This window comes from Triticum urartu, chromosome 3A, assembly GCF_056163025.1.
Source record: "Triticum urartu cultivar PI428250 chromosome 3A, HENAU_Tu73, whole genome shotgun sequence".
NCBI classification, from domain to species: Eukaryota; Viridiplantae; Streptophyta; class Magnoliopsida; order Poales; family Poaceae; genus Triticum; species Triticum urartu.
In genome coordinates this window covers 8,577,508-8,593,980 of record NC_141875.1, presented here as the reverse complement: position 1 = coordinate 8,593,980, position 16,473 = coordinate 8,577,508, and the positions used below count along the sequence as shown (strand labels likewise).

The following is a 16,473-nucleotide window of genomic DNA, read 5'->3' as shown; positions in this document are numbered from 1 at the left end:
GGTGGTGGAGTTGAATGATGTGGCTGATGTTTGAAATAATAAAATGGCTACTAATATATTGCTTTCAGCTTATAGGTCATGAAACAGCTGAAAGGAGTCATTATTTATTTGGCATCATCCCCATTGTATTAGTTTTTCTGTGTTATTAGATGTGTGAATCTCAATAGCCAACTGGCTAGTAGTTTGAGGGTGCATGTTACTCACATTGGCTGCCAGATATTTTTCAAAGAGAAAATCAAATAATTCATATCTCACAAACTATATTCACAAGACCTTACCTGTTGAATCACTTTGGTACATTAGCACACCGAACCCAACAGTCATCCTATGTCTCTTGCAACATTTCAGCTTCATCACATCCACAAGCAATGGCTGCATTTATAAGCACAAGTATGAGAAAATAACAGTGAGTCTATTACATAGATGAACCGATAAAATGTAGGGAAAACAACTCACTTTTGGCAATAGATAAAGAAAACTACATACTTTTTGCAACGAATATTTTCTAAAGCACCATAATGTATAAATAGCTACCTCATAATGAAGAATCTAGGTTATAACATGAAATCAGGAAAGGATCTATAATAACTCATCCCTCATGCGAAGAAGAAAATAAAATAAAAAGATGCCATAACTAAACACTACCAACAAAAGTGATCTGGGTATTTAAGAAGCTTGACTAGAGATAACAAACGTGGAAAAAGACCGTGTTACAAGTACTAGTCACTTGCAGGACAGTCTTGAACAACTGACAAGGGAAATTATTATTCAAGAAGTTACAGTTTCAACAGAAGTTCTTTTACGGAGTTCATAAAAATAGCAACATTACAATTACTAGGCAGAAGAATATAGCTAGCTGAGGTTCGAAACATGCTGAATGAGTTAACCATTTGACATTTGAAATCACATTATTACTCATTTCATTTGATTTGTTATCACCCAAGGATGAAGACAACTATATTTAATGATAACAAAAATTATGGATATATTAATGAAACAATATGGCTACAAGTTCATTATCTAGTGAAGGTATTTGAGCATTCAAATACAAAACATAACAAGACTAGGTTACTCATACAATATGAGGAATAACGAAGACAATCACCTGGCATATAGAAACTCTTGAAAGGATGATGACGAGTAACATATTGGGTTTCACAAAGTTTCCATGATTTCATCGACTTGAGTTGAACCACATAGACACTCCAGCCCGCATATATAAATATATCACCAGTATCCTCAGCATATCTCAGTCTGAATAACAACTTTGGCATCTCTCCTTCATTCCCATGAGGGATCCCATGAATGTCATGCATATCAATGGTCTTCCATGGCACCCATTTGGTAACACCCTGGCAATTGACCTCCCTTTGCCACATTTGAATGTTATGGTAATAGTTAGACAGTATGGCGAGACCAACAACGCCATCCACCACTGACCTGGATGATCTCACGTTGGACATAGCTGTGGTGGACATAATTTATTCTGGGAGGTGCTCTGATCAAAGCTAGGCTTTGACCATCCAAATCAAACTGAAAAATGTAATCGTTGCACATCCAGTAAAGTGAATTACCAATAAGTGACGCATGAATATAAGTGCCATGAAGCTGATATGGAGTGGGCGTGGAGATGAGATCGCTCCATATGCCAGTGCCAGTCTCCGAGGAGTAAACACATGCAAAGGCGGGCTGTGGACCAGTACGGTAGGTGCTCGTAGACAGCAAGACCACCTTGAATGGGCTTGAATGGCAGCTTCCATGCACGTGTCCATGCATGGTCAGCAGCAGCTAGCGCAGAGCAGTCCCCCTTGAACTTGGACCGAATGGTCAGGCAGAGCTTCTCACCAGTGATGGGAGCAAATACAATAAGCTCTGCCCGTCGCGAGGGCATGATGAGGAGGCGACCGTGGCGGCACCCCCGTGCCACGGCCACTATCAATGCCGTGGCGTCTTACGTCGAAGCGCCGAGGAGGGATACAGTCGGGAGGGTCCAGGACAGGTTTGAACACGATACCATCGACTCTCTGCTTGAAGAAACCGAGGAGGGGCGGCTTCCGGTGGTGTGCACAGAACAGGCGGCGGTGGAACGTGGTGTCCGTGGCGGTGCATCGCCACTGCTTGGAGACGGCGGAGGCGCGTGGTAGGGAGGAGGGGGGCTCCGGTGGGAGACGGAGGAGGATCTCCCACAGGAGATCGTCGACCTCAAGCGGGGAGGCCGGCGGAGGCACGGGGCAGAGAGGAGGGCTGCGGCAGCGGGTCACTCCGTCGCCCTCGTCACTCGCATGGATTGAGGGACGGAGGCGCTTGCTGCGCCGGAGATCCACTTGACGGGGCGGCTTCCGGTGGTGTTGACGGAAGCGTCGGTGGAACCTGGGGTCGGTGACGGCGCATCACCACCGCTTGCAGACGGCGGAGGCACGGGGAAGGGAGGAGGGCTGCGGCGGGATGCGGAGGAGGATCTCCCACAGGAGATGGTCATTTTCGAGCGGCGAGGACAGCGCCGCCGGCGAGCTGCCGCGGCGGCGACGACGACTACGGCCGGATGCCTCCTCACCCGCGTGGATCTGTGGACGGAGGAGCGTGCTGCGGCGTCGAGCCACTCCTTCACCGGTATAATTGATGATAACCCCCCCAGTTCGTGTGCCTTTGATCATAAGCCCCCCTTTGTGTCACTGACATGTGGGGTCCGGTCCCACATGTCAGTGACACAAAGGGGGGCTTATGATCAAAGGCACACGAACTGGGGGGGGGGGGGGTTATCATCAAATGCCCCCTCCTTCACCCTCGTCACTCGCGTAGACCTGGGGATGTAGGCGCGGGCTGCGGTGGCGGGCCACTCCTTGCCGTCGTGACTGGCGTGGATCTGGGGATGGGGATGGAGCCGCATGCTGCGGCGGCGGGCCACTGCTTCGCCTGCCTCACTCGCGTTGGCATGTGGATGGAGGCGCGTGCACGTGCTACGGTGGCGGGCGTCCTCGGCCGCGCTCATCTCGCCGGCGGCGGCAGCGGCAAGACCTAGCTATTTAGTGAGGCAGAGGAAGACGACGCGGAGTGGTAGCAGCAGTGCAGTGGTTGGCTTCAGGATTTCTGGCTTCACTCCATCGTACATAGTTGGTAGGGCTGGAATTCGAGCCGAGTCGAGCCAGCTTGGCTCGACTCGCTAGAGCTCGTTTCGTTAACGAGTTAGCTCGACTCGACTCGTTATTATTAACGAGCTCAAATCCAAGATTAGCTCGACTCGTATAACTCGCGAGCTGGCTCGTTTAACTTGTTAAGCTCGTTAAAGATATGAACATAAAACCCTTAAACATTATAAAAATTGTTATGTATATATTAAACATATATATCACTAAACAATAGTAATTTTCTTGTAATGCATGAGTCTCCTAGGTGGTTGGGCCTTCAACGGCTAGGCCTTGTGTTGTGTGCCTGGGACATATGGTGCTGAGTGGGTGATCTTTTTTATATTAGGAGTGGCCGATCTTTTGTACTGAGCCTAACGAGTTACACGAGTACTCGTGAGATTTACTCGTTTAACTTGATCTATAAATGATCTTAACCTAAAGGACGGCTCGACTCGTTATTCTTCGAGTTCGATTCGATTCGAGCCGAGTCACGAGCTACTCGTTTAGCTCACGAGCTTCGAGCTTTTTTTCCAGCCCTAATAATTGGCGTTGGTTGGGCCCCTAACCGACCGACCAGGTATTGGGCCCCCATTCTTGTTGCCACCACGCCAAAGAATGTATATGGCCCACTGATGATTTCCAAGGTGTATGTATATGGTTTTATCTATGTGTATGTACATCGTCAGCCAATGCACTTCATGCTTATTGCGTAATCATTTTCCGATCCCACATGATTTTCACCATCCGACAGAGAAATGGTTTTTCAAGCTTTTGAATAAACCGCAATTCAGTAAGTGTGGGTGACTGTGTGTGCGCGTGCTTGGTTTCACGCAATATGTATAGTTACGCTATATAGGAATGAATCCTGGGCAACAGCAAATGCAACTATGAAAGGAACCGCACTTAATTAGGGCATCTCCAAAATGGATCCTCAAACCTTCACTATACGTCTGGACCACTTTTGCCATCCAACATGAATCCGTATATGTCTACGTTGAATTTTGATGAACATTCATTGTATTTAATGAACAAAATTTAAATTCAGTGAGCATTTCTTGGATTTGATGAACAAATTTTGAGTTCAAGAGTACTTTTTGAATTCTATGAATTTTTTTGAATATGATGAATAGTTTTTAAAAATTGATGAACATTTTTTGAATTTAATGGACAAACTTTGTATTCAATGAAAAAAATTGAGTTCCCAAAAATTTCTAGTGACTTGATTTTTTTAAAAAGAAATGACCAAAATTAAAAGAGAAAGGAAAAAAAAGGAAGGATAAAATCGAAAGAAGAAACAAGGAAAGAGAACCGCAAAAGCACTTCCGCCGGGCCGATGTACCTAGTGGGAAGCCAGGGCGTACGCACACGATGGCTATCTGGCGACCTACGCTCCAAATAGTTTCCGCCGTCCTTGACGATCTGGCAGCTAGTCTCAACCATTCTTCCACCCGTGGAAACCAGACCAGGTGCCCCATCTTGTTATTTGCAGAGGCATTTTGATAGTTCCAATGGCCCATTTCATAATCTGCATTTCCAATTATTTTTGCAGCGAGCCCGACCCAAAATCCCAACCATGGCTTATCCAAAGGAAAAGACACCTTCCACACATATTCTACAACAGGTTCCCCTAGGTGACACATAGAGGTCGGACTGCCTCCTAACATGTCGAAGGTGAGCTCGGAGGACAACGATGAGCTCATGTCCGCGCCAGTTTCTGGCTTCACCATGGCGCAGGTGCTTTTCGAGGCCGCCATGGTAGAGGACTAGTCGGAGCAGTTCGTGCCGCCTAAGCCGCCATTCTCTGTGTGCTGGATGTTGCAAGGGGAGTTGCGGTAAAAACATGTGTCTCCTCGAGCAGCACCGGCTCGCAGAGGACATATCATGAGTGAGAAGGCGAATGACGATGCCATCGCGGCTATGATCACGAAGAACCTGACATTAGGGTTTTCCCTCATAAAAAGGGCCCGAACCTGGGTAAAACATTGTGTCCCTACTTTTCCTGTTTCCATCTAGCTCAGATCAGCAAGCTTGGGACCTCCTACACGAGGTCTGCCGGTAGCACCAACACCTCGACAGTGGCAAGGTCAACTTCTGGTCCAGTCCTGGCCTACAATGGCATGGGTGGTTCTTTTTCGGGTTTTATTTTCTTTAGGGAGTCTTTGAGTTTGTCTTGGCTTAGCGGGACAGCGGCGCTCTCCACGTCTAGGATTAATGTTCTCCCCACTCTTTCCCTGTCCTGTTGGTGTGTTTACCACTAGAGAAGGGCGTGTTGAGTCATGTCTCCGGCGGGTCTTTCAAGATCCGGTTGGTTTAGGTTTCCGGTGAATTTGTCTGGATTTGGCCGGTGTTCGTGGTATTCGGAGTTTCTATATGTACTTATCGGTGTTTTCTCCTCTGGGTCAGTGATTTACTTTGTAGTAGATCGCACAGCCATCGGACTACAAGCGCTCCCGAGTTTCAGAAAGTTTTCTCCGTCGAGCTGGAGGCCCATAGGCGGCATCGAGCTACGCTGATGGCGTGTCGCCGGTGGATGCGGGAGGAAGAAGACTTCGGCACACCCAAATATTTGAATGTAATGTTATCTTTATGTATGGATATGTTTGTAAGGATCTGTGATACTATTTTTTCAGACATCAAGGATCTGTGATACTATTTGTGATGTTAGCTGCTGAATAATAGAAGTAGCATCTATCAGGTGTAAAAGGTGTGTTGGCAGCATACAGGACTTGTGAACAAAATTTGCAGTATGAATCACGCAATGAACAAGTCAGCTTTAGCAAACACGAGAGTTCTCATTCAATCTAGCAAATGCGTGTACATTATCATTTTCAGTACAAGATATATTGTGAGTTCTAGCCTAGGCAGCCAGCGCATATTCTGCCCGGTTGCTCTCTCTCCCAAGTTTCTGAAAAAGCAAAGCCAGAGAAATGACAACATGAACTGCTGGGGTTTCTTTTTCTGAATTTTGCAATCCAAACAACATGAAGTGCTGCTGCAATCGGCAAGAGGAGTTCATCACTTCATCTAAACAATAGCTACGTTGATGTGGTCATCTACTGAACGACTGGGGTTGTGGCCGCGGCCGTCGTCGTCGTCGGGAAGTCGTGGTCGCGCCTTCATTCAGAGTGTGGTGGTCGCCCATCACATTCCCTCACCGTCCCCGGGATGCGGCCGCCGCCCATACTGTCTCAGGCTACCGATGCGACGGCCATCAACATGAATCATTGTGCCAGGCTGCTACCACAGGCTGCAGATGTGACGGCCATGGACATGGATCTCAGTCCGAGGCCGCAGTTACGACGGCCATCCACACAGCATGATATCAACCCCGTCGTAGTAACCACTAACCACCTGTGAAGATTCGCATTCAGTCGTGGATGGCATTGCGATTGGAGGGACCTAGAGGCTGTGGTCGCTGATGGGGATTGGGAAGAGAAAGAAAGGATTTGGGAGTAACCGGCTGGGAACCTTCTTGGAAAATCCACACGGGGCTTGGGCTGGAGGCGGGCGTCATTCTGCGAAAGAAACGCCGGTCTGGACCTCCTTTTCTAAACAAAAATTATTGATGTGCCATCAATAATTGCACATTTTGTAGCAGTGAATTCATATGTGGATGTATGAGACTATGAGTTAGTACATCTTTAATTAATCTTTTTGTGCCTCACATATTAAAATATTTTTGAACGAAATTGAATAGAGACGAGACATAACCACGCGTAGAAAAGAACATTTTTCAGAATATGTTGCTACTTATATATATATATATATATATATATATATATATATATATATTCTTTCAAAATTCCAGACTCGCTCGCCTAATCCATATTTACATCCCTGTGAGACTAGGCCAACTCCATGTCAATGTGCTGCTTCGCCCATGATGAAAACTTATCAATCATCATTAAGTAGGTACAGAGTACATGGCATACAGTATGTGGTAAGCTGTCTTAGAAAGAATTAATTTAAAGTTGGTACAGTAATACAGGTTGCAGGTAAGGTATGACCAGCAATTAACAACCAAGTATAGTCATTCAGGAAACTCGCGCTCCATCCATCCCTATATATATCGCCGTAGACGGGAACCAATGCAATTATCAACCTAGTATTTAGAAAATCATGGAAGCAACAATGAACGTAGCCACTCCGCCAAGCCGTTCGCTCTCTGTCCGTGTGTCGGCAGAGACGGAATCTGCTGACAATTCCACAGCAGAGGACCCCATGAGCCCTACCGGAAGAGTTTTCGAGGAGATGGGTGTCTATATCATCGTCGTGATGGGGCTTAGCATGCCGGTGAACCTGCCCGTCTTCTGCGCAGGCATCGAAACAGAACTGCTTACCCGGTTCCCACGCTTCCGCAGCATTCAAGTAATTTTAACAACTTCGTTTGTTTCATTTTTATATATGTGTCTAATATCATATAGGCCGGAGTACCAGTTTGGCTGGAATTTTTTGTTTATTTTTGAATTGTTTAAACCAACTTAGTTGGACTTGACACCTAATGGCATCTCCAATAGTAGTGGGTTGGCTTGTATAAAAATTCAGACATCCATATTATATACCAACAATATTACATACTATGCGGTGATGTCATTAATATTGTTGTATGTTTTATTCTTCTCATTCTGGCCTCGACCTCAAACGTCCAATACTTTATTAACACGTGGATGTCCAGGTGATGGATGGGTCGAAGGATGGAAAGCCACGCTGGGTGCAAACGGTGGTAAATGTGGACGACCACATCATCGTCCCGAGGCTAGATCTTGCCGCCGTGGACTCTGACCCAGAAAAGGCCGTGGAGGACTACGTGGCGTCTCTATCCCTGCTCCCGATGGACAGGCGCCGTCCTCTCTGGGAGTTCCACTTTCTTGACTTCCGGACTTCGGAGGCAGCCTCCACGACGGTGCTCCGCCTGCACCACTCCATCGGCGATGGCATGTCGATCATGACTCTCCTCATGGCGTCGTCGCGCAGCACGGCCGACCCGGCGAGGCTGCCGGCCATGCCGCCGCCGCCCAAACGCACTGGCGCCATCTACCAGCGGTGTCCACAGCCTCCGCGGCTTTGGTCAAGCGATTACCTTGCGTGGCTTTGGTCGTACGTTGTGCTAGCATGGCACACGCTGGTGGACATCGTGTTGCTTGCTGCGACCGTATTGTTCTTGAGAGATCCAGGCACGATGTTCACGCTTGTGCCAGACGGCGGCCAGTCTCGCCGCCGCAAGCGTTTGGTGCACCAGAGCCTCAGGCTCGACGACGTCAAGCTCATCAAGACTGTCCTGAACTGCGTAACTAAAACCATTTAAACTTTCTAATGATTAACTCAATACTGCCGAAAACAGACTTCTTGATTTGATTCAATGGTCACTTATGTCTTTCTCTTTTTCGTTTTTGCAGACTATGAATGACGTGCTAGTTGGTGTGACTTCAGCAGCTCTTTCACGGTACTATTTTAGGAAATCCTGTAAGTGAGATGTCTGACAATGACTACAAATGTGTACTCTGTAGACATGTAATTTAGGCATATTGCTTTCTTGTCTTCAATATTAGGTAACATCAACACCAAGAGAATCTGCTTGCGATCAATCCTCCCTGTGAACACAAGGCCAGTCTCCAGCCGACAAGTAAGAACTTTCTTTTTCTCTGAACAAATATGAAAGAAATATCAATTAAATGCCACACAAACATTATAACGTGCCCTTCATCACAGTTTTGTGGAAATATAAATTAATTAAATTTTTTCTTTTCTACTATGAACAGACATATGTTACCAAGGTAGAGACCGGGAATCGAATTAGCAACATCATCTGTCCATTTTATATAGCCTTGCACAATGATCCCCTTGAGTATGTTCGCACGGCAAAAAGGTCTATGCATAGGAAAAAGAGCTCTTTAGAAGTGATGTTCGCACAAATGACTGTTGATTTTTTGGTGAAATACTTTGGTCCAAAGGTATGTACATTTTCTGCTCTTTTTGTACTTTATATGTCCTTTCAAGGATTGCATTGCACAAACGCTAAAGAAGAGCATTGTATCTATTTATCCATGTTTGTAATTAGGGTACCCTTCTAATTATGTTGTAACTTGTCAATGAAAGCAGACAGGAGCTTTCATCTTCCGCTGCTTTGTCACACGTACAACCGCAGTCTTATCAAATGTCGTAGGGCCAGCTGAACATATAACTTTATGTGGGCACCCGATTGCTTTCATGGCAATTAGCGTCTATGGTTTACCACAAGTAAGTCACCTACGTTCTTACATCCAAGACAAATATCATGTGGTTTCGAAAAAAATTCATCCTAAGCCACTAGATAATCCTTGGTATAAAGATGTATCGCTCCCATTTAGTAGCTTTTAAACCAATATACTTCTTTCCAATAAATCATCCACACGGTATATTTTTATTTTGGAAAAAGTCATTGTGTTTTGGAGTGAGGCAGTTTGGCTCCGAGCACCATAGTGCTCGATATTCAAAAATAAATCAAAAAATAGATTTATAAGTTAATTTTTGTATGTATACATACAAATGTTATCTATTTATCCATAAAATTTCATCAAATAATGCTTTAATTTATAGGACACACAAAAGAATAAAATGTGGCTAAACTGAAAGAAAATGTACACCCATATTGATTCTTGTATTTGTCTTTTTTGTGTACACCACGTATGGAAGGATATATTGATGGAAATCCATACCCTCATACTACACAACTATAGGTGCATGTCCTTTAAAAAAATGTGGTATGAAAAGAATGTTTTCGTTTGTTTAAAAGAAGTTCTACATTTTGACTTTTTGTTGTTTTGTGTCTACTGTTGCTTTCGTTTTCCGGAGACAAGTCAGTGTTGTTACCAAAATTAATTGGTTGTGTTTTCTGGAGAATTTTTATGGCCGTCAAACTCTCAATGCCTCCCCAGTGTATATAGCATGCATACAGTGAGTGCACACAAGTGTGTTTATGGTAGGGGTTTTAAGGCCTAGTTCTTTTGGACCATTGTCCCAGAATCTTTAGAATCAGATCGGCCCCCTAGCTACTCCCAGAATCTGGAACCCATACTTGTTTTTACAATCCTAGCTAGTGAGGATGTAAACCGGTGGGATTGTCAAAGGGATCAACTACTGAACCTTCACTAAGAAAGAATAGTAAGCCCCAACTCTGTGCATACATTCTATGTTTTCTTAGAACTATCATCAGGGGAGGGGCATGCTTCCCACATAATTGGTATTTCAAAATAGAATTTTACAAAGTCACATTGTCCGTGATGAGAGGTAATCATGAGACAGACCCATGTGAACGTTATGTCCCAGGATTTAAAGCCTTTGTGACCAATCCATCTGGTAGCTACGTTAAGCTTTATGTTGCAAAGCCCTTCTGAGGTTCGAGCATCCTAGATCGTTCAGAGGACGAGGAGCTGGATAAAGAAAAAAATATCATTGAACTATTTGAAGATGGGGCGGATACCGATTGCACGCTACACTCTCTGACCAATGAAACTTTTGAAGAACGTGTATTGTCTGTCTTTCTTCAGTGGCATTGGAGAAATATGGACTTACAGGGTTATCCTGCAAGGTTTTGCAGTGCAGATCTTCTTTCAGTTTTAGCTGGGCAAATACACTTTGGTTGGCACATGTGAATCCCAGATGATGTCCAACATGGGTTTTATTAGCTGGGAAGAGAGGGTGACATACGTGCCCTATGTGGTGAATGTTGATCCATCAAGTAAAGCCTGGAGTTCGGCTCTGCAGATATGGTAACAACCCGCAACAAAGATCTAGGAGATACAAGCTCATAGGTAGCATCCAAGGTTAGTCTGTTATGAGCCAAGTTTGATCACCTTGTAAAACCTGCAAAACCAGGGTATTTTTGGCAGCGCCGGTCCTGGAGTTTCGGAGGCCCCGGGGAGAACTCAAATGAATGGGCCCAGTGACAGCATTGGAGGAAAAGATTATTCCATACATTGATAAAACAAATATTGCAAAGCTATAATAAACAACGGTAATTTTCCTTGGTAAATAAATCTCCAAGTCATAAATAACAATTTCATACTTCAGGTGTAAATCAAACATCATAGAAGTCACAGAGCATAACAGAAAAGAAATAACATACTAGCGAACCTCCAAGCCTCCAGTAATCATGAGAAACGGCTCCGCGCATTTTTTGATGCAAAATCATTAAATGAAAATGTCAAGAAGGTGGAGGTGGTGAGTCAAATGTGTTGGTAATGTAATGGCTAGAGGTTTAGAGAATCAAGCGAGAATAAGGTGGAGTAGCCATTGTCATCTATGCATTAGGAAATAATATGCAAGCTATGTAGTCAGTCTATCTTCTTTAGTGCAGAGGCAAAGCTTCTCATAAAATAGAAGTAAACCTTACCTCGAGTTTAATAACCAGAAAAAAAGCAAATGTACGTGTAAGGGTGGGTCTTTGATTTTTGGTTTACCTAATTATGTAGAGAGAGAGAGAGAGAGAGAGAGAGAGAGAGAGAGATGCATCTTGTTATGAAATGAGCATCTTGAATTTTTCATGCAAAAGTATGAATGGCTCTGTACTATATAAAAGAATAAGTGGTAGTGTTAAATAATTTTAGATTTGACTCTCTAAATTAGTAAATCTAACGCATTACGTATTTAATTGTCTGAATTTCTTGTGCAGGCTCTGACCATGCACTACCTAAATTATGGCAGCAATATCAAGGTCATTCTAACAGTTGACGACGAACAATTTCCAGATTGTCATCAACTTTTAAATGATTTTGCTGAGTCCGTCAAGCTTGTGAGGGATGCGGCTAGCCTCAAGACATTAACAACATCGATCCAGAATGACTGAATAAGAAATAATTGGATAGGTATACCATGTCAAGGTCACATATATATGTGATTAATAAAAGAAATGCATCTCTATTCACATGTAATATGTCTGTAATATTGATTATATGTGCATTTGTGTTTGTACTTTAATGTGTTGTTTATGTCGATCACTATAGATTTGCGTTCAATTCGTTACAACATTTGGCTTGTCATGCTTAGATGTTAAAAACTGGATTATCTCTTAGTGTGTACTTGAAGATATATTATACCGGGGCAGGCCCATCGGTCAGGAGGCCCTTGAATGGGTTGACCTTAGGGGCCAAGATGCTTGCCGACAGGCTAGGCCCTTCGCTCAGTTAGAGGCCTGACTTCTGAACGGTCATCATCTTGGCGCACAAGCAAGGAACCCCTAGACCAACTTTGAAGCGAGGTCAGTAGGGAAACATGTAAACTCTAGCTCCCGCCCCATTTATAAGGAAGGGCTAGAGGTAGATTGAGATCTATTTGATTCATCGTCAACACCTCGGCATTTATTATTGCTACCACTTGACCACTGCGTTGGTTTTCCCTTGAAGAGGAAAGGGTGGTGCAGTAAAGCAGCGTAAGTATTTCCCTCAGTTTTTAAGAACTAAGGTATTAATCCAGTAGGAGACCACGTGCGAGTCACCTCGTAACTACACACACAAATAAGAACCTCGCAACCAATGCGATAAAGGGGTTGTCAATCCCTTCATGGCCACTTGCAAGAGTGAGATCTGATAGAGATGATAATAATAAGATAAGTATTTTTGGTATTTTTATGATATAGATTGAAAGTAAAGATTGCAAAATAAAATAGATTGGAAACTTATATGATGGAGAATAGACCCGGGGGCCATAGGTTTCACTAGTCGCTTCTCTCAAGATAGCATAAGTATTACGGTGGGTGAACAAATTACTGTCGAGCAATTGATAGAAAAGCGAATAATTATGAGAATATCTAGGTATGATCATGTATATAGGCATCACGTCCGTGACAAGTAGACCGACTCCTGCCTGCATCTACTACTATTACTCTACACATCGACCGCTATCCAGCATGCATCTAGAGTATTAAGTTCATAAGAACAGAGTAACGCCTTAAGCAGGATGACATGATGTAGAGGGATAAACTCATGCAATATGATATAAACCCCATCTTTTTATCCTCAATGGAAACAATACAATATGTGTCGTTTTCCTTTCTGTCACTGGGATCGATCACCGCAAGATTGAACCCAAAGCTAAGCACTTCTCCCATTACAAGAAAGATCAATCTAGTAGGCCAAACCAAACTGATAATTCAAAGAGACTTGCAAAGATAAACCAATCATACATAAAAGAATTCAGAGAAGATTCAAATATTGTTCATAGATAATCTGGATCATAAACCCACAATTCAGCGGATCTCGACAAACACACCGCAAAAAGAAGAGTTACATCGAATAAATCTCTAAGAGAATCGAGGACAACTTTGTATTAAGATCCAAAGATAAAGAAGAAGCCTTCTAGCTACTAGCTATGGACCCGAAGGTCTGAAATAAACTACTCACACATCATCGGAAGGGCCATGGAGTTGATGTAGATGCCCTCCGTGATCAATGCCCTCTCCGGCGGAGCTCCAGAAAAGGCCCCAAGATGGGATCTCTTGGGTACAGAAGGTTGCGGCGGTGGAAATAGGGTTTCGTGGTGCTCCTGGATGTTTGCGGGGTATATGGATATATATAGGAGGAAGAGGTAGGTCGGTGGAGCAACGAGGGGCCCACGAGGGTGGAGGGTGCACCCAAGGGGGTGGGCGCGCCCACTGCCTTGGGGCCTCCTCGATTGTTTCTTGACGTCCACTCCAAGTCTCCTGGATCACGTTTGTTCCAAAAATAACGCTCCCGAAGGTTTCATTCCGTTTGGACTCCATTTGATATTCCTTTTTGGCGAAACACTAAAATAGGCAAAAAAACATCAATTTGGGCTGGGCCTCGGTTAATAGGTTAGTCCCAAAAATAATATAAAAGTGTAAAAATAAGCCCATTAACATCCAAAATAGATAATATAATAGCATGGAACAATAAAAAATTATAGATACATTGGAGACGTATCAAGCATCCCCAAGCTTAATTCCTGTTCGTCCTCGTGTAGGTAAATGATAGAAACAGAATTTTTCATGTTGAATGCTTCCTAACATATTTCTCAATGTATTTTTTCTTTATTGTGGCATGAATGTTCAGATTCGAAAGATTCAAGATAAAGGTTTAAAATTGACATAGAAATAATAATACTTCAAGCATACTAACTAAGCAATCATGTCTTCTCAAAATAGCATGGCTAAAGAAAGTTATCCCTACAAAATCATATAGTCTGGCTATGCTCTATCTTCATCACACAAAATATTAAATCATGCACAACCCCGATGACAAGCCAAGCAATTGTTTCATACTTTTGATGTTCTCAAACTTTTTCAATCTTCACGCAATATATGAGCGTGAGCCATGGATATATCACTATGGTGGAATAGAATGGTGTTTGTGGAGAAGACAAAAAAGGAGAAGATAGTATCACATCAACTAGGCGTATCAAACGGGCTATGGACATGCCCATTAATAGATATCAATGTGAGTGAGTAGGGATTTCCATGCAACGGATGCACTAAAGCTATAAGTGTATGAAAGCTCAACAAAAGAAACTAAGTGGGTGTGCATCCAACTTGCTTGCTCACGAAGACCTAGGGCAATTTGAGGAAGCCCATCATTGGAATATACAAGCCAAGTTCTATAATGCAAAATTCCCACTAGTTTGTGAAAGTGACAACATAAGAGACTCTATCATGAAGATCATGGTGCTACATTGAAGCACAAGTGTGGAAAAAGGATAGTAACATTGTCCCTTCTCTCTTTTTCTCTCATTTCCTTTTTTTCTTTTTTTGGGCCTTCTTTTTTTTCTTTCTTTTTGTCCTCTTTTCTCTTTTTCCCCTTTTTTTATTATTCGTCCGGAGTCTCATCCTGACTTGTGGGGGAATCATAATCTCCATCATCCTTTCCTCACTGGGACAATGCTCTAATAATGATGATCATCACACTTCTTTTTACTTACAACTCAAGAATTACAACTCAATACTTAGAACAAAATATGACTATGTGAATGCCTCAGGCGGTGTACCGGGATATGCAATGAATCAAGAGTGACATGTATGAAAGAATTATGAACGGTGGCTTTGCCACAAATATGATGTCAACTACATGATCATGCAAAGCAATATGACAATGATGAAGCGTGTCATAGTAAACGGAACGGTGAAAAGTTGCATGGCAATATATCTCGGAATGGCTATGGAAATGCCATAATAGGTAGGTATGGTGGCTGTTTTGAGGAAGGTATATGGTGGGTTTTGATGGGGAACGTTGCAGAAAACAAAAAAAATTCCTACGGTTTCACCAAGATCCATCTATGAGTTCATCTAGCAACGAGTATTCAGATTGCATCTACATACCTTTGTAGATCGCGAGCGGAAGCGTTCACTAGAACGTGGATGATGGAGTCGTACTCGCCGTGATTCAAATCACCGATGACCAAGCGCCGAACGGACGGCACCTCTGCATTCAACACACGTACGGAGCGGATGACGTCTCCTTCTTCTTGATCCAGCAAGGGGGAAGGAGAGGTTGATGAAGATCCAGCAGCACGACGGTGTGGTGGTGGATGCAGTTGTCACCGCAGCAGGGCTTCGCCGAGCGTCTGCGCGAGAGGGAGAGGTGTAGCAGGGGAGAGGGAGGCGCCAAGATGCAAGGGTGCGGCTGCCCCCTCCCTCCCCCCCTTTATATAGGCCCCTTGGGGCGGGCGCCGGCCCTTGGGAGATCCAATCTCCAAGGGGAGGGGGGGCGGCCAAGGGGGGTGGAGTGCCCCCCAAGGCAAGTGGGGCGCCCCCCACCCTAGGGTTCCAACCCTAGGCGCAGGGGGTGGGCCTAGGGGGGCGCACCAGACCACTAAGGGCTGGTTCCCCCTCCCACTTCAGCCCATGGGGTCCTCCGGGATGGGTGGCCCCACCCGGTGGACCCCTGGGACCCATCCGGTGGTCCCGGTACAATACCGGTGACCCCCGAAACTTTCCCGATGGCCGAAACTGCACTTCTTATATATAATTCTTTACCTCCGGACCATTCCGGAACTCCTCGTGACGTCCGGGATCTCATCCGGGACTCCGAACAACTTTCGGATTATTGCATATTCATATCTTTACAACCCTAGTGTCACCGAACCTTAAGTGTGCAGACCCTACGGGTTCGGGAGACATGTAGACATGACCGAGATTGCTCTCCGGTCAATAACCAACAGCGGGATCTGGATACCCATGTTGTCTCCCACATGCTCCTCGATGATCTCATGGGATGAACCACGATGTCGAGGATGCAAGCAACCCCGTATACAATTCCCTTTGTCAATCGGTATGTTACTTGCCCGAGATTCGATCGTCGGTATCCCAATACCTCGTTCAATCTCGTCACCGGCAAGTCACTTTACTCGTACCGTAATGCAT

At 44.4% G+C, this 16,473-nt stretch overlaps 1 protein-coding gene and 1 pseudogene across 2 annotated transcripts; one reads left to right on the top strand and one right to left on the bottom strand.

Annotated features, from left to right (window-relative positions):
* Positions 1 to 325: 325 nt before the first annotated feature.
* On the bottom strand, positions 326 to 2,989 carry LOC147977706 (uncharacterized; annotated as a pseudogene).
* A 4,249-nt stretch (positions 2,990 to 7,238) lies between these two features.
* Positions 7,239 to 12,080, top strand: LOC125542264 (wax ester synthase/diacylglycerol acyltransferase 11-like). Of its 2 annotated transcripts, XM_048705226.2 has the most exons (7): positions 7,239 to 7,493; positions 7,801 to 8,412; positions 8,522 to 8,588; positions 8,675 to 8,748; positions 8,885 to 9,076; positions 9,225 to 9,362; positions 11,776 to 12,080. In XM_048705226.2, exons 1-7 carry the CDS (start codon positions 7,245 to 7,247, stop codon positions 11,947 to 11,949), a joined length of 1,506 nt encoding a protein of 501 aa, XP_048561183.2. In that variant the 5' UTR covers positions 7,239 to 7,244; the 3' UTR covers positions 11,950 to 12,080. The 2 variants fall into 2 exon arrangements, with proteins under 2 accessions (XP_048561183.2, XP_048561184.2); XM_048705227.2 differs by lacking the exon at positions 9,225 to 9,362.
* The last annotated feature ends 4,393 nt before the right edge of the window (positions 12,081 to 16,473 follow it).